We start from the raw sequence: 23,489 nt of genomic DNA, 5'->3' as shown, positions 1-23,489 counted from the left end.
TGGAAAAAACAACACAGAGGATTCTTTTTCAACAATTTCCCTGCATAGAAATTCACAGGCTCTTATATAGCCCCCCTAACCTCCTTGTTACTACTACTAACAACTCACCGCAGCACGAAGCTGCCCGAGGCCAATACAGCTACGTATGCTCCTCTTCCGTCCCAATCTATTCAAAGCCTCCCTTTTTAACCCTCCTAGTAAGTCCCGTTTCCTTTAAATCTTTGTTTATGACATCTTCCCATTCCAAGCGTGGACGACCTGCTTTCTGTTTAACCCTAGTTGGTTGGCCAAAAAGGACAATCTTCGGCAATCTGCCATCCTTCATCCGCAGAACGTGCCCTAACCATCTCAATCTTTTTCTCATTATTGCAATAGGAAGCGGGGCAGAACCGCACTTTTCGTACAGCCTACTATTCGAAATACGGTCAGTAAGCCGGGTACCCAGAACGACCTCCTTATAGAAGGACAAACATACCGTAATGCGTCTGGCACCCAGCCGCATTTAGTCCCTTTTTATACATTCATCTAAATTTAAATCTTTCATCTTTTTTAATTTTTAAATTTTTCATCATTATTTGGATGAATAAGAATATCAAGCCTATTGCCTACCAGTAAAAGCATTATACTCTCTTTCCATGAACGTTTCAACAAACGGAAACAGCGTTGATTTTTATGGATTTTTATGGCACTTGGTATTAACCAAGTGACATATAGCGATCGCAAATTCTGTCGGTCTGTCGGTTCTGGTGTTACTAGTTTAGGCACTTCCAGATAAGCTAGGACGATGAAGTTTGGCAGGCTTATCGGGAACCAGACCAGATTAAATTAGAAATAGTCGTTTACCCGATTCGACCATCTGGGTGGGAGTGGAGGGACGGTCAATTTGGAAAAATAAAAAAATGAGGTATTTTTAACTTACCAACGGGTGATTGGATCTTAATGAAATTTGATACTTAGAAGGATATCGTGTCTCAGAGCTCTTATTTTAAATCCGACGGGATCCGGTCACATTGTGGGGAGCTGGAGGGGGAAACAAAAAATCTCGGAAAACGCTTAGAGTGGAGGGATCAGGATGAAACTTGGTGGGAAAAATAAGCACAAGTCCTAGATACGTCATTTCTATAACCGGAAGGGATCCGCTCTCTTTGGGGGAGTTTGAGGGGGGGTTAATTCTGAAAAATTAGAAAAAATGAGGTATGTTTAGCTTACGAAGGAGTGATCGGATCTTAATGAAGTCTCATATTTAGAAGGACCTCGTAACTCAGATCTCTTGTTTTAAACCCCGACCGGATCCAGTGTCATTGCGGGGAGTTGGGGCGGAGCGAACCGGAAATCTTGGAAAAGGCTTAGAGTGGAAAGATCAGGATGGAACTTGTTGGAAAGAATAAGCTCAATTCCAAGATACGTTGCTGACATAACCGTACTGGATCCGCTATCTTTGGGGGAGTTGGGGGGATTCGGAAAAATTAGAAAAAATGAGGTATTTGTAACTTGCTAACGGGTGATCAGATATTAATAAAATTTGATTCTTAGAAGGATCTTGTGCTTCAAAGCTCTTTTTCTAAATCCTGACCAGATCTAGTGACATTGGGGGGAATAGGAGGGGGAAACCGGCAATCTTGGAAAACGTGAAAATTTAGGTATCTTTATCGTATCTATATCTTTATACCCATAGGAAAATTTAGGTACATTATATTTAGGTATGTAAATATAAAATTTATGTATCTTTATCGAATTATTAGGTATCTTCTATTATATCTTTATCGGACATAGATCCGAATTGGTGATCAGATCTTAATGAAACTTGATATAGAGAAAGATTTATGTCTTAGATGCTCCCTTTTCAATTTGAATCGGATCCGCAGACATACGGGGTTGGAGAGCGAAAACAGAAATCTTGGAAACCGGAAATCTTGGAAAACGCTAAGAGTGGGGAGATCGGGATGAAACTTGATGGGAATAATAAGCATAAGTTCTAGATACGTGAAAGGCATAATTTGAACGGATCCGCTCTCTGTGGGGGAATTGGGGGGGGGGGGTATTAATTCGGAAAATTTTAAAAATTGAGGTATTTTTAACTTAAGGACGGATAACCGGATCTTAATGAAATTTATTATTTAGAAGGAACTCATGTCTCAGAGCTCTTATTTTAAATCTCGACCAGATCTGGTGACATTGGGGAAAGTTCGAGGGGGAAACCGGAAATCTTGGAAAACGCTTAGAGTGGAGAGATATGAAACTTGAAGGGTTGAATAAGCAAATGTCGTAGATATGTGATTGACGTAACTGGACTGGATCCGCTCTCTTTGGAGGAGTTAGGGGTGCTTAGTGCTTTGGCCAGTTTGGTGCTTCTGGAAGTGCTAGGACGATAAAATTGGTAGACTTGTCATAAATTGACACCTGCACAAATTGACTTGATAAATTCGTTTTCCCCGATTCGGCCATCTGGGGGGCTGATTTGAGAGGAAAAATTAGAAAAAACGAGGTATTTTTAACTTACGAGTGGGTGATCGGATCTTAATGAACTTTGATATTTAGAAGGACCTCGTGTCTCAGAGCTCTTATTTTAAATCCCAACCGGGATTTAGCCTCTGATTTTCCTTTTAAATCACTCAATTGATTCTTAGAATTTTGCTAGAGCTCATGCCATATGAACTGGTTCTTGGCTTTTCCGGTCTCGTCACAAGTGCCATATGAGCTTTTAGCTCTTGTTTTCATTCCTTGCAGCAAAACAGCGATGAAAATATATTTTTTTTTTTGAATCTATGAATTATTTAAGTGGAAATGAGGGGTGTGAATATAATGATAAAATAATAATAATAATAAATAAAAGAATACAAATAATAAATTAAAAAGTCAGTTGAGGAAAATGAAGAAAAAAGATCAAGCAATGTAAAGTCCAATCCACTTTGCGCCCTTCATCTTCACTTGAATTCATAGGTTCTCAAGGAAAAATATTTTATGTTTTTAGTCCATTTTGAAAACGAGCTCTAAGAAAATAAAATCAATTTTTGGGGGCTTTTTACTCTTTTCAAAGATTAAAAAGTCTGCTCTATCAAGTCTTATATAATACTGCTTGTTTTATGATTTTGCTGTGCCCACTCGCTCCACCCGTTTATATTATTTTATTTATTTAAAAAAAGAGTATACAAGATTGTGACAAGAGGGTTGTGATTTAGAAATAATTGGCAGGGTTCGAAAAATTTGACAAATTTATGTGACAAAAGTCGAAAAAAATGAAAGGAAAAGAAAGATTACTGCCTATTATTCCGTGTTAGAAAGTGCGCTTTAGCTCAGTTGCTTTGTTTTTTATTTATATTTGATAGCCTGATTAATTAACCTTGGAGATAAAATATCCCTGCCTTTTTAAAGCTTGGTTAAACACCGACCTTTTCAAAACTGGGATAATTAATACTGATTGACAAAGGTAGATTGGCAAGAAAATGCAATTACTGAGAGAGATCTAACTCCGCCTTGGTAAAACCGGATTGGCTGTTTATAAAATATTCAGCCAGTAAAAAGAATGAAAACGTTCCGAGTCACAACATCTTTTACAAGTAAAGTCTTTGTTTCTCTGTAGAAGCAAAGAAGGAAAGTAAGTAAGAAATACTCAAATGGTGTTGCTAGAGATCACAAGAGAAGACTTGAATTAAAATACAAACTTCTTGTGAGGGTGCAAAGAGTTGAGCTATAAAAAGAGCGGTGTTGAGGAGGAGCTTTTGCCGTTTGGTGCAAAAGCCTGGTGCTGCTATGATGAAGTAATAGCAGGATTTCGGTCAATGATTTTTCTTTGTTGTTTATTTATGTTTTGCTTGTTTGTTGCTGTTTTTACATTTCATTTATTTATTTGTAGGAAATTTTATTTTCAGGTTTATTTATGTATTTGTATTGTTTATTTATTTATTTATTTATTAATTCGTTTATTGTTTATTTATTTATTGTTTTTTTTTATTTATTAATTATTTATTGTTTATTTATTTTTATTTATCTATTTTTTATTTATTTATTGTTTATTTGTTATTTATTATTATTTATTTATTTATTGTTTATTTATTTTTATTTATTTTTTATTTATTTATTGTTTATTTATTGTTTATTTATTTATTAATTATTGTTTGTTCATTTATTGTTTATTGTTTATTTATTTGTAGGAAATTTTATTTTCAGGGTCAGTGTCTTATCAATGCCAGTGGCGATGCTGTTTTCCTATCTGACGGAAGTAACGAAGAATAGCTTCTTGGCTTAAATATCCTTTCATATCAAAAAGTAAGAAACATAATTGCTTGAAGACTTAATGCTTGAGCCTTTTCCTTTTTGTTCTTAAAAATTTTCGAAGAAATTTTTGAATGGAACAAATTATGCAAGCTCAGCACTGACGTTGAGCTGAGAACTATTAGGTTGGAACGTTGCATAAATTTCTGAGAAATGTTTTGAAAAAATATAATAACACATCAATAAATAAATATACTAGTACAAAACCAATGTTTTGTATTGAATTATAAACTTCTTCTCCTTCTTTTTCTTCTTCTATATATATTACTAAAGGCGATTCTTGGGATTCCCTTTTTATCTGAGCTCCAACTTTATGTATTTTTCAAAGCAATTGTAGGGGTTTGATACATATCGAATGTTCCCTATTTATATATTATTCGAGGAAATTACTGGGAGCTGATTCATGTCAAGTGGTCGCTTTTCATATGAGCTCAGAGTTGTGGCTCATTTTGTCAAAAATTTGAATGATATTTTTGAGCAATTTGCAAAGAAAATTTAAATAGAATACAAATTTGAAAGCCAAAAACTGACACAAGTGATATCGGAACACTATTTCTCTTTTTGCTCAGACGTTTTCTCAAAAAACGCGTAGATCAAAAACACAGCCGCGATCTAAAATTGAAAAACTTGAGTTTTTACATTATTTCACTTGATACTAGAGCCCTTACAATTTTAACCCCTTGTTAATATCTTTGTAACTACGATTTCAAAATTCATCAAAATCCCACGCAAAATATTATCATTTCAAGAATAACTCAGAGGCCTAAACTTTGAGAAGTAGACTTAATTTCTTCAAATCACCTTTGTAACAAAAAGTTGCAAAGGATTTGGGGTGTTTTGCTATTATTGGACATAATTTATTCGAAAAGGGGATGATGGTCTTTCTAGACCTCCAAGACATTGTTAAGTTGATAATGATATTCCATTTTTTAACTTTCCTTTGTAAGTATTTTCTTTCTTATTATTTTAATTTTTCATCATCTTAAACTTATAAAAGGTAACGGAATTGGACAGTCTCTATTGGTGGTGCTGATCTCCATTTCATGGCCCTTTAGCCAGGAAGTGCAATGAGGGGTCGGGGGCCAGCCATCCTATGTTTTGCACACCCTTCCTGTTTATCTTCCCCGAGTTTTTCCAGATACCCATTTACGGCCGAGTCGATGCTGACTCGGCTCATTTAGTGACGCCGCTGACTCCCATCTCAAACCAAATAACCAGCGAAGTTAATTAGGATATTTATAGCTTTTTAAAATGCGTAATGTTATGCTTTACTGTTATTGAAATATTATGCTATTTCTAACTTTTTATGATTTCATGTTTTTTTTCGATATTACAAGTGAGAAGAAAATATATAATATTTTGTAAGGATTAGTTGTTGTAAGCCAATTATAGCCAGATATGTAATATATATTTAAAGTATTTCGCCAAAAAAAAAGAATAAGCCAATTCGAGCTAAGGAATATGTACAGTATTTTCGGTACTTGTGTATTATTCAAAACACATTCAGTAAGTTAAGTTAGGTTCTTTCGTGAAACAAATTACGATACAGGTACATTTTATGAGAAAATCCAGTTTCATAGCCACAAAGACAAAACTCAATTTAGTTTGCTACGGATAGTGTCTAAACATGGATTTTGAAATGAAGATTTGGGATTTGCCAAAGACTGAAAAAGAGACAATTATATTTTTCTAGGATAAAAGGTTGTTGCCCACAACAAAACAGTGCGTCAATGGACACAACATGACTTTATACTCTTACGAGAAGGAACATTTAGGTTAGGTTTACCTAATTAAAATGTACCTGCATCCAGAGGCGCCATTGGGGGGGGGGTCATGGGTGGGCAAATGCCCACCCCAGATTTTCCAGGGGGCCAAGCTTCCACCACAAAGGGCCCTTTGCCGGCTATAATAATCCGTTATGTCCAACATAATACATTCTGTCCAATTGATTTCAAATTACTGCACGCCTATTAAGCAAAGAGCGTAATTACCTGATGACCCGTGGGGTAATTATGCTATTTGCTATTAATCATTGTAAACTTTGAAAGTAGGTTAGATACATAATACAAGTCTCAAGTTCTGTCAAATGCCCATTTCCTAGATGATTATATTAAAAGTATAAATTCTGAATATTTGCACTAATTACTCTAAGTTGACAGATTAAAATAGGTCAGTTCCTGTCAAATATTTCGATGTTTATTTCCTTGTTTTAGTAAATATAGGCCACCGTTTTAGATTACTCTAGTCAGTTCTTATTCTGTTTCTGTCCTCGTCTTATGCACATTTACTGTATCATATGTGTAAATAAACATTTTTATGCTCGACACATAAGCCTTATGAAAGTTAGAGACGCTTGACATCCTCTACCGGTCGAATCCAAGATTGTAGGCCAACGCTACCATAAGACTAAAGACAAGAGCACAGAGAGAAGTAGAAGACTTTACATCATTAAGCCTATTAACATAACATCATAAGCCTATTAAGTTAGGTAAATATAAAGGTATTAATAGCCATTAGCATTAGAACTCAAAAGATAACCAAGCATCTGAAACAATTTGTGACAACTTTGACGCTAGGAAAGAACTTCATCCAGTCTGGAAATCGTACTACTACTTTGGTGGATGAAATGAAGCGAGAGTAATCCGAGACTTTCGACCGTCTACTAGCTGAATTTGACATAAGGCTCACAGAAAACTTGCCAGTGCTGTGCACACTCGAAGCCTTGGATCCAAGCTCGACCAAGTTTATGGACACAGAAGTGCTCAAGCGTTTTTCTGCTCTTTACGGGGAGCTGTATATCGACGACATTCTTCTCGAATCTCAAGCTGGTATTGTCAAGCGTTTCTTGCTCGATGAGGAGATAAAAGCCGGAAAAATTCTTAGACATTGTCGACCATCTTCAGGCATTACCAGTGGCTTATTCAGAAGTAATCAAAGTACTTCGTATTGCTGCCACACTTCCTTTGACAACAGCAAGCAATGAGCGTTTGTTTTTTAGCCTAGAAATAGTGAAAAACTACCTGCGGTCTACAATAGGAGACGATCGTCTCAGTCTTTTGATGTTTGCAGAGAAGGATTTAGTAAAACATTGGACTACGACCAGCTTGTTGACAATTTTGCAAAGATGAAACCTCGGCGGTTCCCCTTGTTACCTTGAGTGTTGTAATATTTTTTTCTCTTGTTATGTTTTTCCTTTTTGTAAACATATTTGACCTGAAAGATTTCTGCTGAAGGAAAACCGAGATTTTGGTTACAACCCTCAGCGTTTTAATGAAGATTACTTTCACCGTCGTATTGTTTACTTAAATAAGGAAGTTTCTCGCCGAGGAAGGCCAGCCTGTAGTCTGGTTGAATTTTCCACTTTCAGTTTCATCACTTAATCTCGTTGGTTGTGATCTTTGATGTTATAATTACTCCTAGAGATCAGTGCGGCTGAGTTCCATATTTGGTTACGGTACATTTCCAAGCAACACAAGGTTGCTGAAAATGCGTTTTTACTTAGAATATTCGATCGATGTGCTGCCAAAACCCGCATTTTTTCTTACGCGACGCGAGGTGACTCGGGGGGGGGGAGATGGAGTTCATGCCCACCCCAAGATTTGGCCCAAATGGCGCCTCTGCCTGCATCGTAGTTTGTTTAACGAAAAAATCTAACTTCACTTATTAAGTGTGTTCTGAATAATACACAAGTACCGTATTTTTTAAAGTTGTTTTTTTCTTACTATTAGAGCCCCAAAGTTTGAATAATGTACTTTTTCCCTAAGCTCAAAAAATCTGAAGATATAATCAGAACTGTTCCGTGTCACTAATGTTTCAAACTTAAACTAAACCTGTTTCAATATTAAAAAACTATAAAACGCTACTCTCTCGTCGCAAAACTTATAGGAAAATGCCAAGGAGAAAAGAAACTAAAGAATTTCACCTGGATTTTATAAATGAAGTTCAAAAGGGAAGGGTTTGCATGGTTTTATGGAAGTGTGCAATTTTATTATCTGGAATTGATGGATGTTGCAAGTCAAAATGCGTTTTCAATAAAGAAATTGAAATATACTAAATATATACTTATTAATAAATTATTAGATATATAAATTATTAAATATATAAATTATTAAATGTATAAATGTAAATTTAAGTGAATTTGTAGATGTATCGGCTGTTAAGTGGTCGAAGAAGAAGGTTTTTTTTTATGCCTTTAAGACTTTATCAAAAATGTCCATTATGATCTTTTCATTTCGAAATTTTATATTTAACTATTTCCTTTTTATTTTTTCATTATTTAATATTTGAAATATTATATTTCAATTTTTTGAATTTCTTTCTTCTTTTGCACTATGTTCGCAAGCGAGAAAAGACTATAGGAAAGATATAAAATAAAGTATATTATTTATATAAATTATTAGTTATAAGCAAAAGAATGTAGCCTCTCAAATCGTTTGTTTGCCTTTTAAGCTATCTTCAACACTCCAGTTGGAAAGGTATGCTTTTTTTCCTCAAAACGCCTTTGTCCCTCTAATACCAACAAGTCCCAAAATGTACTCAGAGCTCTCTGAAGCCACTCAAACATTATCAAGTTAACATTGGTTATCTGCTTCTTAAATTTCATCTTTAACTATTTCCTTTTTACTATTTTTCAACTATTTAAAATGTATAACATGTTACTTTAATTTCTTAATTTTTATAATTTATTTTTTACTGTGTTTAAGAGTAATCAAAAATTCCTTGTTTTAAGCTGACTAGACCGCTGCAGTTTGAAAACTATAGGTTACTTTATCTCTACAAAACACCTTTGCCCCCCTAATTCTAACAAATCCCAAAATGTATTCAGAACTTTACGATGCCATTTAAACTTGTAAGCTTTTGAGATGAATCTGTTTCAATGTTAAGAGAGGAGAGAATGTCACTTCCTCGTCTCAAATCAAAGTGAGAATTAGTATTTGATTTTAAGAATGAAGTTCAAAAAGACCTGTTTGCATAGTTTCACAGATGATGGTTTCAATGCAGAGTAGCGATATCTTGGCGATTTGTGTGGCAACCAGAAGGTGTGTAAAATACTTGAATTATTCTGAAGACTATAAAAACTGAAGAAAAATCTTTATGTATAAAGATAACTATGATTTCATTTGACTATTTAAACTTTTTCTGTTATTCCCACTTTCGATCTTTTTCTAACTATTTTTCTACTATTTAGAATTTATAACAATTTGCTATTATAGTTGTTTACTTTTTTATGGTTTTCATTCTTTTATACTATTGAATAAAAAAAAACAAGTTTTTTCAACTGAAAGTAAGGAGCGAAATTAAAACTTAAAACGAACAGAAATTACTTCGTATATGAAAGGGGCTGCTTCCTCATAAACGCCCCTCTTTTTACGCTAAAGTTTAACTCTTTCTGTAAACTCTCCTTTTCAAAACAGTAAAAAACTTTAGCGTAAAGAGCGGGGCGTTGATGAGTAAGTGGCTCCTTTCATATACGAAGTACTTTCTGTTCGTTTTAAGTTTTAATGTCGCTCCTTACTTTCATTTGAAAAAACTTGTTTTTTTTTTTTATTTAATTCCTGAACGTTTTTGAATCAATGCATGTTTTGATTTTGGCTCTCCGCAGAGGGATAATTAAAACGAAATTTGCGTTTTTTTTTGGCTAAGTGGCTTTCTCGTAATTTTGATCGAATGATTTTGAGAAAAAAAGAGCGGGGGAGGAAGCCTAGTTGGCCTCCAATTTTTTGGTTAATTAAAAAGGCAACTAGAACTTTTAATTTTTTACGAATCTTTTTATTAGTAAAAGATATACGTAACTTATAAATTAGCTTACGTAAAGAACTTTTTATTCTCATGTTTTTATTACATATATGTGAGGGTTCGCCCCCTCGTCAGTACCTCTCTCTTTACACTAAATCTTAAATTTTGTCCCAGTTCATTAAGAATGACCCCTGAACCACAAAAGCCGTAGAATAAATAGTTGACATTACTAAAAATACTTTAGCGTAAAGAGTGAGGTATTAGGAGGAGTTGAGCCCCTCATATGGGTAATAATTTCTGTTCGTTTTAAGTTTTAATGCTGCTCCTTACTTCCAGCTGAAAAAAACTTTTTCATATTTATTTTTTCATTGTTTTTTTCTAAAATAATGCTAGTAAATCCTGCGCTCCCTTCATGAAAATTTTCTTCCCCCATGACAAATTCTTCGATGGAAAGTTCCCCCAGCATATCTCCCTCTTCTAAACCCCTCCCCCAACCAAAAATTACTATATGTAAGCAATGGTCAAAGTTTGTAACTTGTAGCCCCTCCCACGGGAACTGTGGGGGAGTAAGTCGTCCCCAAAGACATAGTTATAAGGTTTTTCGACTACGCTGAATAAAATGGCCATCTCAGAATTTGGATCTGTTGTCTTTGGGAAAATAATTAGCGTGGGAGGGGGCCTAGGTACCCTCCAATTTTTTGTCACTTAAAAAGGGCACTAGAACTCTTCATTTCCGTAAGAATGACCCCTCTCGCGACATTGAAGGACAACTGGGTCGATACGATCACCCCAGGAAAAAACAACAAAACAAACAAACAAACAACTAAACACGCATCCGTGATCTGCCTTCTGACAAAAAATGCAAAATTCCACATTTTTGTAGATAGGAGCTTGAAACTTCTACAGTAGGATTCTCTGATACGCTGAATCTGATGGTGTAATTTTCGCTAAGATTCTATGACTTTTAGGGGGTATTTCCCCCTATTTTCTAAAATAACGCGAATTTTCTCAGTATCGTAACTTTTGATGGGTAAGACTAAACTTGATTAAACTTATATATTTAAAATCAGCATTATAATGCGATTCTTTTGATGTAGGTATCGGTATCAAAATTCATTTTTTAGAGTTTTGTTTACTATTGAGCCGGGTCGCTCGTTACTACAGTTTGTTACCACGAACTCTTTTATTTTTACAAGCGAGAAAAGAAAAATATAACGGATTTTATAAAATTCAAAAAAATATTTAATTTCTGAAGAACCGAACAGGTTATTGGAATCCAGATTATACCAAGTAATTTGGTATAATAATTTTCAGAGGCAGTATAAAAATTTCAATGAAAAAAATGTGTCTTATTACGCCTTTTGAGTTGCCATAGTTGTACACCTAACACACTTCAAGTCTTATACAAGCATTCAGAGACAAGTGAAATTTCAACAGATAAGTCGTCCTCGTCGTACTAGTTCCCAGGCTTAGCCCAGTTTCAATCGTTGTCGCAACCTGTCTTAATTGGTGATTATCGGTTAACACTGGTAAAACAGTTGTTCTGCCATTTATAAAGGAAATAGAAACTCAATAATTGTATATGGTCAAGTTACTTCGGCTATTAGCCTTACTTACCTAGATATGCCTATTGAAGCAAATCTGAAAGAATTTGCAAATCTTGAACTGAAAAATTATGTTAGTAAGATCTGGGCTGCGCATGCATCCCTGACTTCAAACGCTTTGTATCTTAGCAGAGTGCACCGTTTTAAGTTATATAATAGCCTAACATTTCCTCGCCTACTTGCCATTGCTCATTGCTTATGCCATTGCTCACGAGAAATTATCAATCGGTAAATCCAGCTTAGGTTATTGAGAAGCATATTCGTGATTTCTCTACTAAATGCCAGAAGTTGTCCCATCCTTGGTCATTTCTGTTTGTCCCTTGTTCATTGTTATCAAAGTGTGTTTTTATCTCTGTTGTTTCTTCTTTTGTTTTTCTTGGTTTTTACTCTATCTTTTTCTGTGCTTTGCCAAGTTTTTTTGCGACGGGTTATAAACAAAAGGGTGATGATGATGATGAATAAGGATCCTTTACTTTTGGACAGCACTGTGAATAGAGTTTATAGCACTAATAACGCCGAAGTAGAACACCATTCTATCTTTTTATTCGTCTTGGTATTGAAGCGATACCCAGTTACAGGGTCAAAAGTGGAGTAGGGCGATGCCTCTCAAGATTTTCTTATATCCGCTATTTAAGGAAAGGGGGGTAGTGTTTCTTCTTATATTTGAACTAAAATATTGCGAAATTTCCGCATTTTTGAACGCGCTTCCTAATGTGTAGAATCCATATAAATATTATAGCATCAATTAAAGTTTGATGACTGCTCTTGTTTCTTACTACTTTTTTTTAATATACTTTCTTACTTACTTGTTTACTCAGGTCCTCCCACGCTAGCTGGTGAATAAGGCGACAATGGTGCTTCTCCACGATAAGCTCTTGAGAGCTGTAGACCAAAGATCTTCTATGTAAGATCTGGACAGTGCAGCCTCCTCCAGACATCGTCACACTGTATCTTTTTGCGATCCACGCATTCTGATAACCGGTGGGACACAGTACCACGCTTCGCGTGGGAAGCGACCTTTGTTTCTGCGCACCATGCGACCCTAGTATAGCCATTGACTACTTGCGGTTTTATCGGTTATGAGTGGCCTTTTTTTCATGGGTGAAAACATTTTTAATCTTGTCAGATCAATGAGTTTCAAGGATGGGTCTGTTCTAATTGTTCAGATGCGTTAAAATTTGTTATTGAAAGGACTTCCTGCACATTCAATTAGTGTGGAAATTTCAGGCCTTCAGGATTCCACTAGATCCAATGAGGACCCCAAGGTACTTAATTTTTCAATCTTGTCAAGTAGATCAGGTCCAACTTGGAGTGAGGGGCAGGTAGTTTATTATATTATTTCACATGATCTTCGTTTTCTTAGTAATTGACAGGCTTGCCCCACTTTGTTTGCGAGCTCTCTGATGTTTGCTGCATTTCCCCCTTCAAATTAGATGAGAGGGCTGTGTGTTATCAGTAAAATCAGCTTCACACAGGGTTCAGCATTGCTCCAGTTGTATTCCACCTGTTAAGTGTTAAGTTACCCATATTTAATGTTAATGTTAAGTTAAGCCATTTGAAGTATATTGTCTGTGAGAGATCAAACAGCATTGGGGACAAAATACATCCTTAGACACCACACTTTACACTGAACGATTAAGTAAGGTCACCGTCATTATTTCGTACGGCACACAGCTGTCCTTCGTACAGTGCAACAATCATGCGCACAATCTTATCAGGGAATCTATAATAATGCAGGATTCTCCATAGCGAATTCCTGTGGACTGATGCCTTTAGGGAATCAATAGAGCTATTATGGTCTCGGTCTGCCATTAGTTCGATTCGTCAGTCAGTGTTATTAAACAAAAAGTAAAATCAGCACAAGCCCTACTAGGTCAAAAGCTATGCTGCTGATCTATAAATATTTTATCAGCTTTTGTCCGATTACGGTTCAGTAGTACTTGGCAGAGGACTTTACTCCCTACAGACTGTAGTGTGATGTCTCGCCAATTGTTACAATCGATTGATTTGTCTTTCGTCAGCAGCTTGACAATTACCACTTTTTTCCATTCAGCGTGAATACTCTCAGTTTTCCATATCAAACAGTTCGTGATAACAAACTGTAGTAACGAGCGACCCGGCTCAATATTAACCGAAACTCTAAAAATGAAATTTTTGATACCAATAGTTACATCAAAAGAATTGCATTTTTACGCTGATTCTAAATATATAAGTTTCATCAAGTTTAATTTTACCCATCAAAAGTTAAGAGCCTGAGAAACAATTTGCCCCCTTAAAAGTCAAAGAATCGTAAAGAAAATCACACCATCAATTTTAGCGTATCAGAGAAACCCACTGTAGAAGTTTCAAGCTGCTATCTACAAAAGTGTGGAATTTTGTAGTTTTTGCCAGAAGACAGATCACGGAAGCGTGTTTATTTGTTTTTTGTTTTTTTTTTCGTTTTGTTTTTTACTTTTCCCTAGGGATGATCGTATCGACCCAGTGGTCCTAGAATGTCGCGAGAGAGCTCATTCTAACAGAATTTAGAAGTTCTAGTGCCATTTTTAAGTGACAAAACTGGAGGGTACCTAGGCCCCCTCCCACACTCAATTTTTCTCAAAGTCACTGGATCAAAATTTTGAGATAACTATTTTGTTCAGCATAGTCAAAAAACCTAATAATTATGTCTTTCGGGACGACTTAATCCCCCACAGTCCCCGGGGGAGGGGGCTGCAAGTTACAAATTTTAACCATTGTTTACATATAGTAATGGTTATTGGGACATGCACAGACGTTTTCAGGGGGAATTTTTCACGTTAAAGTGGGTTCGGGGGAGGGGGTTACGTGGGAGGATCTTTCCATGGAGGAATTTATCATGAAGGAATAAAATTTTCATCAAGGGGCCGCAGGATTTTCCAGCACTATTAAAAAAAAAACGAGAAAATAAATAAAAAACAGTTTCTTTATAAGTGGAAGTAAGGAGCAGCATTAGAACCTAAAATGAACAGAAATTATTGCGTATATAAGGGGTTCGTCTCCTCCATAATACCTCACTATCTACGCTAAAGTGTTTTTTAGTAATTTCAACTATTTATTCTACGGCCTTTGTGATTCAGGGGTCATTCTTAAAGAATTGGGACCAAATTGAAGTTATAGTGTAAAGAGCGAGGTATTGACGAGAGGGAGAACCCCCTGTTACACGTAATAAAAATATACAAATATAGAGTTTTGTCACGTAAGTTAATTTGTAAGTTACGTATATTTATTACTAATAAAAAACTACGAGAAAGCCATTTAGCCAAAAAAAATTAATATGCAAATTTCTTTTTAATTATTCTTGTGCGGTGAGCCAAAATCAAAACATGTGTGAATTTAAAAAAGTTCAGAAATTAAATAAAAAACAAGTTTTTCAACTGCGACATCAAAACTTAATGGGACAAACTTAAGGAGCGACATTAAAACTTAAAACGAACAGAAATTATTCCGTATATGAAAGGGTTGTCCCCCCTCCTCAACGCCTTGCTCTTTACGCTAAAGTTTTTTATTGTTTAAAAAAGTAGAGTTGTGAGAAACAGTCAAACTTTAGCGTAAAGAGCGAGGCGTTGAGGAGGGGACAACCCCTTTCATATACGGAATAATTTCTGTTCGTTTTAAGTTTTAATGTCGATCCTTACTTGCAGTTGAAAAAATTGTTTGTTTTTTTTATTTAATCTAAGCAAAAATCTCCTACGGGGCTGGACACCGTCGACTTCGGGCTGGAAACCGTCAACTTCTGTGGTATTACAGTTCTTCAGCTTGCATAATACTGTCTGAACTTCAAATAAGCTGATAGTTTCTGTGCTGATATAAAGAGTGGTGATTCATTTGGAGGATCTTATGGGTTTGGAATTCGTGGAAAGTTCGGTACCTTGGTTAAGTACTCCTTCCGTCTTTTGTCTATGTCATCTTTCCTAGTGAGCAGCTATCCATCTTACTTTGGATGGAAATCTCCAGTTGAAAGCGTTCTGAAATCTCCGATGATTTCCTTGATAATGCGATAAATTGTCTGACTATCGCCCTTACTAGCGGCTTTCTCAGCCTAGGCAGCCTTTGTTTCAATAAAAAGAACGACGTTTATCGGCTCTTCTACACCAGTTTTCAATTTGGCTTACAAGTGGGCTTCGTTTTGCTTCGTTTTTTGATAATCTTTATACTAAATGGTAGCATCAGGATCTTACGCCTCTAAAGAAACTTTAACTTCCTTCCGATATTCTGTGAGTTTCTAAATATTGTCACAGACCCACTGTTTTCTTTTTTTATGTACCCTAAAGTATCTTCTGCGTCACTCCGCCATGTCCTTCCAACTATCGTCAACTTCTGTAGCTGAATCATCACTCCCAAGGCCTGCTAATCTATTTTCGAGACTGACACAATAAGCTTTTTGGATATTTTTGCCCAGAGCTTCCGAATACCAAATGTTTTAATAGTCCTTTTGTATTTCGTATGTTTGAATTTCACAATGTGGAAAGCATGACCCACCTACAATGTGGATACGACTGGCACACAGGTCAATTAAGTGCACTGCATTATCGTTGATATCACCCACGCCATGTCACCTCAACTCACCAGGTTCATAACTGTAATCACATCCAATTTTAGCGTTGAAGTCACACACAACATCACCATCAGGTACAACATCGTACCTGAACATCACGTTCAGGTACTATATGGACTAGATCATTTAAATCACGGTAGAAACTATCTTTTACAGCATCACCAGCTTACTCTTGAAAGATTAGCTTTCTCCTGTAATTACTGTCAATTAAATGGAATCTTGCTTGTTTGCTGACGGCTTTTGCAACTCTGACTTCGCGCCTCTTTTCTTTACTCGAGTAGAAAACTCGAGGGTCCATAGAAAAGTCCATGGACCAATGCCAGCCTGTCTAGCTCAGTATTGCCACATTGGCTTATCTTACGCCAAAATGGCTTATTTTGATGGCAACTGGCGTGAAAATTTTACAACTGGCTTGTGGTATAGAATTTGCTTTAAGTTTGAAAAAAAAATCATTGTGAAAGTAGTTAATTTTTATTGTAGGAATATTACAAGATAGCTAAGAAATAAACGTGGGCTACCGGTGGATAAATCATTCAATCCTCTAATGCAGTGGCTCTCAAACTGTGGTACGCGTACACCTTTGGGGGTACGTGGCCGGTTACGAAAAAAATTAAGCAGCCCTGTAACTTTAGGACTGACAATTTTATTTATATTTAATTGTAGTTTACTTAGTTCCTGTAACTGAAAAGGGGTGCCTAAAATTGTTTTGTGGGTAAAAAAGGATACTGTGTCTAAATAAGTTTGAGAACCATTGCTCTAATGGACTCTACCAATACTTAAAGATCTCAATACATGAGGGTAAGAACAAAAAGTAAAAGTTGTGCTGAGTTTGGAGCTAAGGATTGTCTAACTTATTTTTGGCTTGTTTTTCAAAGGCTGTAGCTCGCTTTTTGATTTAAAATCTGGCAACATTGGTCTAGCTACAGACAAAGCAGCTGTTTTTACTCTGTATGACTTACGGGTTCTAGTTTGACCTTGTTTGTGGCCGGGTTGCGTCTCAAGATTTAATAGATTAATATATTTATTCACAACCAAAATACTTCAAGATGAAAATAATAGCAATAGCTGCTCTAAAGAGGACAAGATAAATGCACTGGGGTTAAGCGGCTTCTAAACTACTAACAAATTAAGAAAACAAAATTTATAATCCGAACACTCCAAAAAGCAAGAGGGAAATGTTGGTACGTTGTCAGAAATCGTTTCCGGGGACGGTTAGCAGTTTTTTTTTTCTGGAGAGATCGAATCAGGTCCAAGGCTATTCGTTCTCGTTTTATAAATCATCAAATCTTTTATAGGGATATGGGATAAGGCTATCGCCTTATCCTCCTTCTTTACTGGTTTGGGACAGGCTGCTCACTATGCCCCAAGAAAGATGGGTCCTTACAGACGGAGTTAACAAATTCAATACTAAGAATCTTAAGTTCAGTTAATTTGTCTGTTTGATTACATGTTGTAACACCAGAAATCTTGGTAATAAAACAGAAAAATGCATCTCGCAAACATATTAAGAAAGACGTTTGAACGCTTTCTTATCGTTCAGTGTTTTTATCCTTTATCTTTGGTATGTTTTTCCGTTGATCCTATCAGTTCTGTGATATTATCCAATGTATTATACTTTTTCAGTTAGTATTCTACGACTTAAACAAGAATCTAGTTTAATGGTTTTAACTTTTAGGAAATCATAGGATTGTCGGCCTACAGTTTCTACATCTTCTAAATGTGCTGGAGAAAAAAGTTGTGTATATCTGATTCGGTTCACCTGTCTTGGAAGAAATATCTTGTAGCAATAGCTGCGTTTTTTGGATGCATGATTATTTACCCTCTCCACCCTGAATAATAAATCGAAGAACCGCCTCTCCTTAGAAATTGGTTAATGTTGCCTAAGAACTCCCTTTCTCATTGATTACCCCCTTTCTCCATGAACATTTAAGAGTTCATCTCTATTTCCATTGCTTTGCTAATATACAATTCGAACCAAAATTGCAGTTACAAAAGGTCTTTTAATTCTTTTAAATGTGCTGGAGAAAAGGCTAAGCATACTGGATTTAGTTCAGCCTTCCTGGAAAAATATCTGGGAGCAATAAGTGTGTTTTTTGGATTCATGACGTTTTTACCCCTCGACCCTGAATATTGGTTTGAAGAACCTCCTTTCCCGTTGAAACCGGAATTTATGGCATCTACCCTCCTTACATATATCCCAGTGTTTATCTGTATTTCCAGTAATTTGCTTTTAAACTATTGCAACTAGGACTTCAGTAGCTAAACCACTTTTTAAAAATAAAAAGGAGCTAAAAATATTTAATGTATGTATTTAGCGCATATATAATTATTTAAAGAATAGTATTCGCAGAAAAAATCCAAAGGTGTGACGTGTACTAAAAATATTGTCTAAAGAGAAAAAAAAAGAAAGAAAACGGATCTCGTAATGCTGCATATCTGTGTAGACAAATGACGCAGCTAATCGGCTCTCCAAAGGTATAGGTTTGTACAGACAAATTCTTTAACGACATACTGACATCGTCGTAATAAAGAGAATATATTGGATTAAAAAATATGCAACAGAAGGTTGACGTGCATTAAACCCTCGTTTAACTGAGCCCCGTGCAACTGAGGCCATTTAACTGAATTCTCGTTTAGTAAACTTTGTGCAACTAAACACACTTAACTGAACCGCCATGGAACTCAACCTTCTTTCAACTGAAATCCGTTTTAACTCATCCCCTGCTTAACACAATTTTGTTCAACTCGAGTCCCAACCAACTCAATCCCATTTAACCCTTTCAGACCTGAACCAAGAAGGAGTTGCGTAAAAATTCTGAAAATAGCATAGAGTGATCCTGGAGGTTCAACTAGAACAAGTTTATTTTTTTTAAATTTTTATTTCATTCCATATCCAAAATGTGAATGGTTACCATATGGTCACGTCAGGTATATCCAGATACTATTTTAGGTGAAAATTTGTGAAACAGTTGCGATCTGAGTTCAAACACAGTCGAACTTTGCACTTCGAACACATGATTCGACTGGTTCCACCCCTAACGCACTTCTCATAGCGACACCTTCCCTTTTCAGTCGTATCCTGAAAATGCGAGGTCTGGTCAAACCTCACTGATTCCAAAGGCATCCCGTCTCGCGAGGTAGTCGTATTGCGCTTGGTCACTGATAAGGATGGTCTTCCAACTCGAGGACTTTGAGATACGCCAGTAAGAACCAACCCACGAGCAATGTCCATTTTGAAGTACAGCAGAGACATGTGCTGAACATTGATCTGCTTACACTGTCGGTGGTGTATCAGCCAGGCGTTGTTCACAGCCATGTCAAAGAAGTAGTACACAATCCTCATATACCATTTCTTAGAGCGAATGTCAGTCCTGTAAAGCTCCAGGAACATGTCAGCAAGATCTACGCCCCCCATTGATTTGTTGTAGTCACGGACGATTCGGGGGCGATCAACTTCGACGTATTTCCGTGTTGTGCCATCCCATCTCTGACACTTATCAATTGGGGTGACTGCACAGTATGAAGAAGCCAAATGGACTGGTTTGTTGTCATACCATTTTACTACTGATACTTCTGAATGTCTTTCAAAACGGAAGTCCACTGACCCTCGTCCTTTCTTCTTCATGTTGGCGTCGGTATCTAGAACAGCGCCCCTCATTCTGTTGCTGCGTATCGTACCACATGACTCGATGCCATATTCAACCCGGAGCTTGTGAATGAGATCGATGCCAGTATAGAAGTTATCAAAGAACAACTTGAAGTTCATGAACCTTGGCAGATTTTCTACAAGCCGAAGGACAACGTCAGTACCTTGGCCAAGTTCAGAAATTTCAACAGCTCCTTTTCCTGTATATATCTCTATGTCATACACTATTCCGCTGATGCCGGCTCTCGTGAAAACCTTTACACCCCACGAGTGGGGCTTGTCCTTCAAGTACTGTCGAAATCCAATTGTTCCTTTGAATGGGATCATCTGTTCGTCAATACTTTGGATCTCTTCAGGGTCTATTTTTTTCAGATTCTCACTGAATGCGTCGTATAGTCTTCTGATCTTGAACAGTTTATCATGACCAACCTCCCCTTTCGGTATCATTAAGGTGTCATCGCAAATGTGGAAAAAAGACCTCAAGCTGATGAACCTATCTCTGCTCATGGTATCAGCCACCGGGGAATATCGTATTCCATTCTCCCAGTACATTCTAATAGCCGGAAGTTTGAGAATGCTCATAAGCATTTGAACTCCAAGAAATCTGCGCAGCTCTTCAAGGGAAAGTTTCAGAGCAAGATTCTTCTTTCTCATGGCATTCAGATTCGTTTGGTCCACAATGTTTGAAAGAATGTCTTCTGTGATAAACATTCGGAAGAGATCAAGGGGCGTTTGTACCTCGTCATAGTGTGGCATAGAACCCTTCCATGTAATATTTCGAGGTTCGGGCTCCATTTTTATCTACTTGTATTGCTTTGCCTCCTTCGCTACCTTCTTTTTTGCTACTGGTTTTGCCGTGACCTGAGGAGCATCAGTTGGAGTTACTAGACCGGCCACTGCTTGGGAAGGAGCATTTTTTTGAGCTCTTGTAAGGACAAAGGGTTCAGCAGGTGCAGTAACTGTTGCTGACTGTATTGCAGAAGAAGCTGACACTGGTGCTGATGATATGCTTGAAGAACTGTTTGACGCTGTTGTATCATTCAAGCCCGGGTGAGGCAAATCGAATTGATCCGTGTCATCGCCATTGTCTAACTCGAACCTGCCAAGCATTGCTAAAGGGATGTCGTCTGTGTGGTCGATATCCTCTTAATCTCTTCCGTCTTCAATGCCATAACAGTTGAGAAAACGTAAAGGCTGAAATTCTTGATCTGGATTGTCTGGTGCCCAGTTTGGGTCGTCGTCGTCGGAAGAGATATCGAGATCTGAATCACAACCAGGTATGAATAAAAGCCTTGCTGCTTCTTCTGCAGTCATTTTCTTGGTAACTCTTCTACTTCTTTTCTTGATCAGTCTCTCTTCCAAGGGCTTGGGACCATGACCTCTCATGGAGTCAGAGCTCGTGCTTGGATCAGCTGAAAAGAAATTCAAGGTAAGTGCATCACTTAATAATAACAATAATAATAGTATATTGCAATAAAATAGGCCATTGGCCTCAACACTTGCCTGAGGCATCCCACAAAATAGCTTTTTTACCCTTGTTTCAGTAAAAAGGAGGAACAGAAAGAAAATGTGCCTATTCCCGATCACAAAAAGGACTTGCTGCCTCTTTTGCTGTACAAATCTGCCTAGGTATGGTTTGGCACTGAATGCCTGACGTGACCATTTGGTAACCGATCGTTAGCAACCTTGTTTGCGGCTAAACTACAGCTCAGAATTAGACTAGTGATATCTCATTCGAAAGAACGCATTCTTAGCTACAAAATAAGATCATAATCAGGCTTTGAACTTACCAGAAACGTCCAGGTCATCGAGGTCGAAATCTGCACCTTTCCTGTTTTTCGACATTTTATGTTTTGTCTAAACTTGGACGCTCGCTCGACCGCTCGGGTGAAGCCTTGAGGGACAATAAATTCAAACGCGACAGAGTCAAGCAAGCGCTATCTAGTGGAAAAGAAATCACGGTTGTGACTTTGTCGAGTCGAGAGAAAAAAATAGGAGGCGAGCGGTATCCGTATGGTGACCACAGGCATGAAAGGGTTAACTCTCATTAAAATCAAATCTGTTCAGCTAAACCCATATGCAATTCAACCCCGCTTGATTCAACCTTCATTTAGCCCAACACAATTTAATTTAAGGCTTCTAGTACTCAAACACCTTTTAACTCAACGCTCTTTCAACTCAACTCACGTGCAACTCAACCCCGTTTAACTAAATCCCCATGAAATTAATCCCTTATATAACTGGACCCCTATGCATCCTAACGCTCTTTAACTCCACCCGTATTCAGCTCAGCCCCCCTTGAATCAAGAATTTACCTATCAAATATAATTCGGTTCGTTATGTTGGACGCTATAAAGGTATAAAGGTTGACTCAAATGAAATGATCTTTATTTGTTGGTTAATTCTTATGTAAGTGTTTTTTTATGGTGCTTTAATGCAAAATTATTCCTACCCCTCTATCTAAAAAACAATAATTTATTCTTCTGACTTATATTTTGAATATAAGAATTTTGAATCTTCTGACTTATATTTTGAATTTATATACAAGTCCAGTGGACATAGTCCGTCATAAATCAACCCGAAAATCACGATCATCCCTTAGTTCTATGACTATCTACCTTAGTTTTGACCTAGGATGGATGGATGGATGTTAAAGTATATATCAACAATTGAAAATGAAATCATTTTTATACAGTCCTGAAAAAGGCTTATGCCCGCTTTGCCTCTCACTCAGACTATCTGTCTTGGCTTTTTCTCCAATTATCCTTGGCTTGATGGCAACTTGGTTTTAGTTAAAAAGTCAACGGATTCGGCTCTGTCAGGTCCAACATGGCTTGATGGCAACTTGATGGCAATATGGCTTGATGGCAATTCAGGTCCATGGCTTGATGGCAACTTGGTTTTAGTTAAAAAGTCAATGGATTCGGCTCTGTCAGGTCCAATATGGCTTGATGGCAACTTGATGGCAATTCAGGTCCATGGCTTGATGGCAACTTGGTTTTAGTTAAAAAGTCAACGGATTCGGCTCTCTCAGGTCCGGGTCCATCAGAAATTGAGGAAAGCCATCCAGTTGACATAGACGACTCCTCTGCGGTTGGTCAGGTTATTATTTATTGTAATTGCAACTCCATGTCAGACGAAGAAGTTGAAAATCTTCACAGTTAGGGAGGTACTTTCATAAAAACACAAAAACAACTTGACAAAAAAGTTTTTCGAACAATAAAATGATTGTTTACTATAAAAGACTAAAAAAAAAAACGTTTGCAATGCTTTAAGCTTGTGAATTTGTCAGATTTGTTCAGATTTTTTTTTTTTTTTTTTTTTTTTTTTTTTTTTTTTTTTTTTTTTTTTTTTTTACTGGAGACCAATGAGAATTAACAGAAGTGGCTTAATATTTCCCATACTCTCGATGGTTATAAAAAAACATTGGTTGTGGTTGGTCAGTTTGGCCTAGGATCTTTTAGTTTGAGTCCGTGTAATTAATATATTTTGCTTTCATACTATTTTTTCTCTTTTGCCTCCTAGCTGCAACAGAAATTAAGCTACTAAAACCAACTATTCACTTACACCTCTTACTCACCAGTTAATAACTTTTAGTAACTGCTTAAGTGATGTGCAAATATATGTGTCGAAATTAAGTACATGTCTTATAGTTAAT

General features: G+C 36.7%; 2 protein-coding genes across 3 annotated transcripts in view; one reads left to right on the top strand and one right to left on the bottom strand.

Moving 5' to 3' along the window:
* Window positions 1-18,165, top strand: part of LOC136038559 (C2 domain-containing protein 5-like) — a 289,931-nt gene extending 271,766 nt beyond the window's left edge. For both annotated transcript variants that reach the window (XM_065721729.1, XM_065721731.1), the window contains exons 21-22: window positions 4,168-4,266; window positions 17,861-18,165. In XM_065721729.1, the coding sequence (XP_065577801.1) occupies window positions 4,168-4,233 (66 nt within the window). In that variant the 3' untranslated portion in view covers window positions 4,234-4,266; window positions 17,861-18,165. The remainder of the gene's footprint in view (window positions 1-4,167; window positions 4,267-17,860) is intronic.
* Window positions 18,166-19,126: 961 nt separating this feature from the next.
* On the bottom strand, window positions 19,127-20,626 carry LOC136038364 (piggyBac transposable element-derived protein 3-like). Its single transcript, XM_065721435.1, has one exon. It carries the CDS (start codon window positions 20,624-20,626, stop codon window positions 19,127-19,129), a length of 1,500 nt encoding a protein of 499 aa, XP_065577507.1.
* Between the last annotated feature and the right edge of the window lie 2,863 nt (window positions 20,627-23,489).

The sequence above is a fragment of the Artemia franciscana genome, chromosome 18 (genome assembly GCF_032884065.1).
Source record: "Artemia franciscana chromosome 18, ASM3288406v1, whole genome shotgun sequence".
NCBI classification, from domain to species: domain Eukaryota; kingdom Metazoa; phylum Arthropoda; class Branchiopoda; order Anostraca; family Artemiidae; genus Artemia; species Artemia franciscana.
This window is presented reverse-complemented; position numbering and strand designations above follow the sequence as displayed.

Bases quoted from the DNA above. Each gene is read 5' to 3' on its own strand.
- LOC136038364 (XM_065721435.1), bottom strand. From the start codon at position 20,626: ATGGAGCCCGAACCTCGAAATATTACATGGAAGGGTTCTATGCCACAC.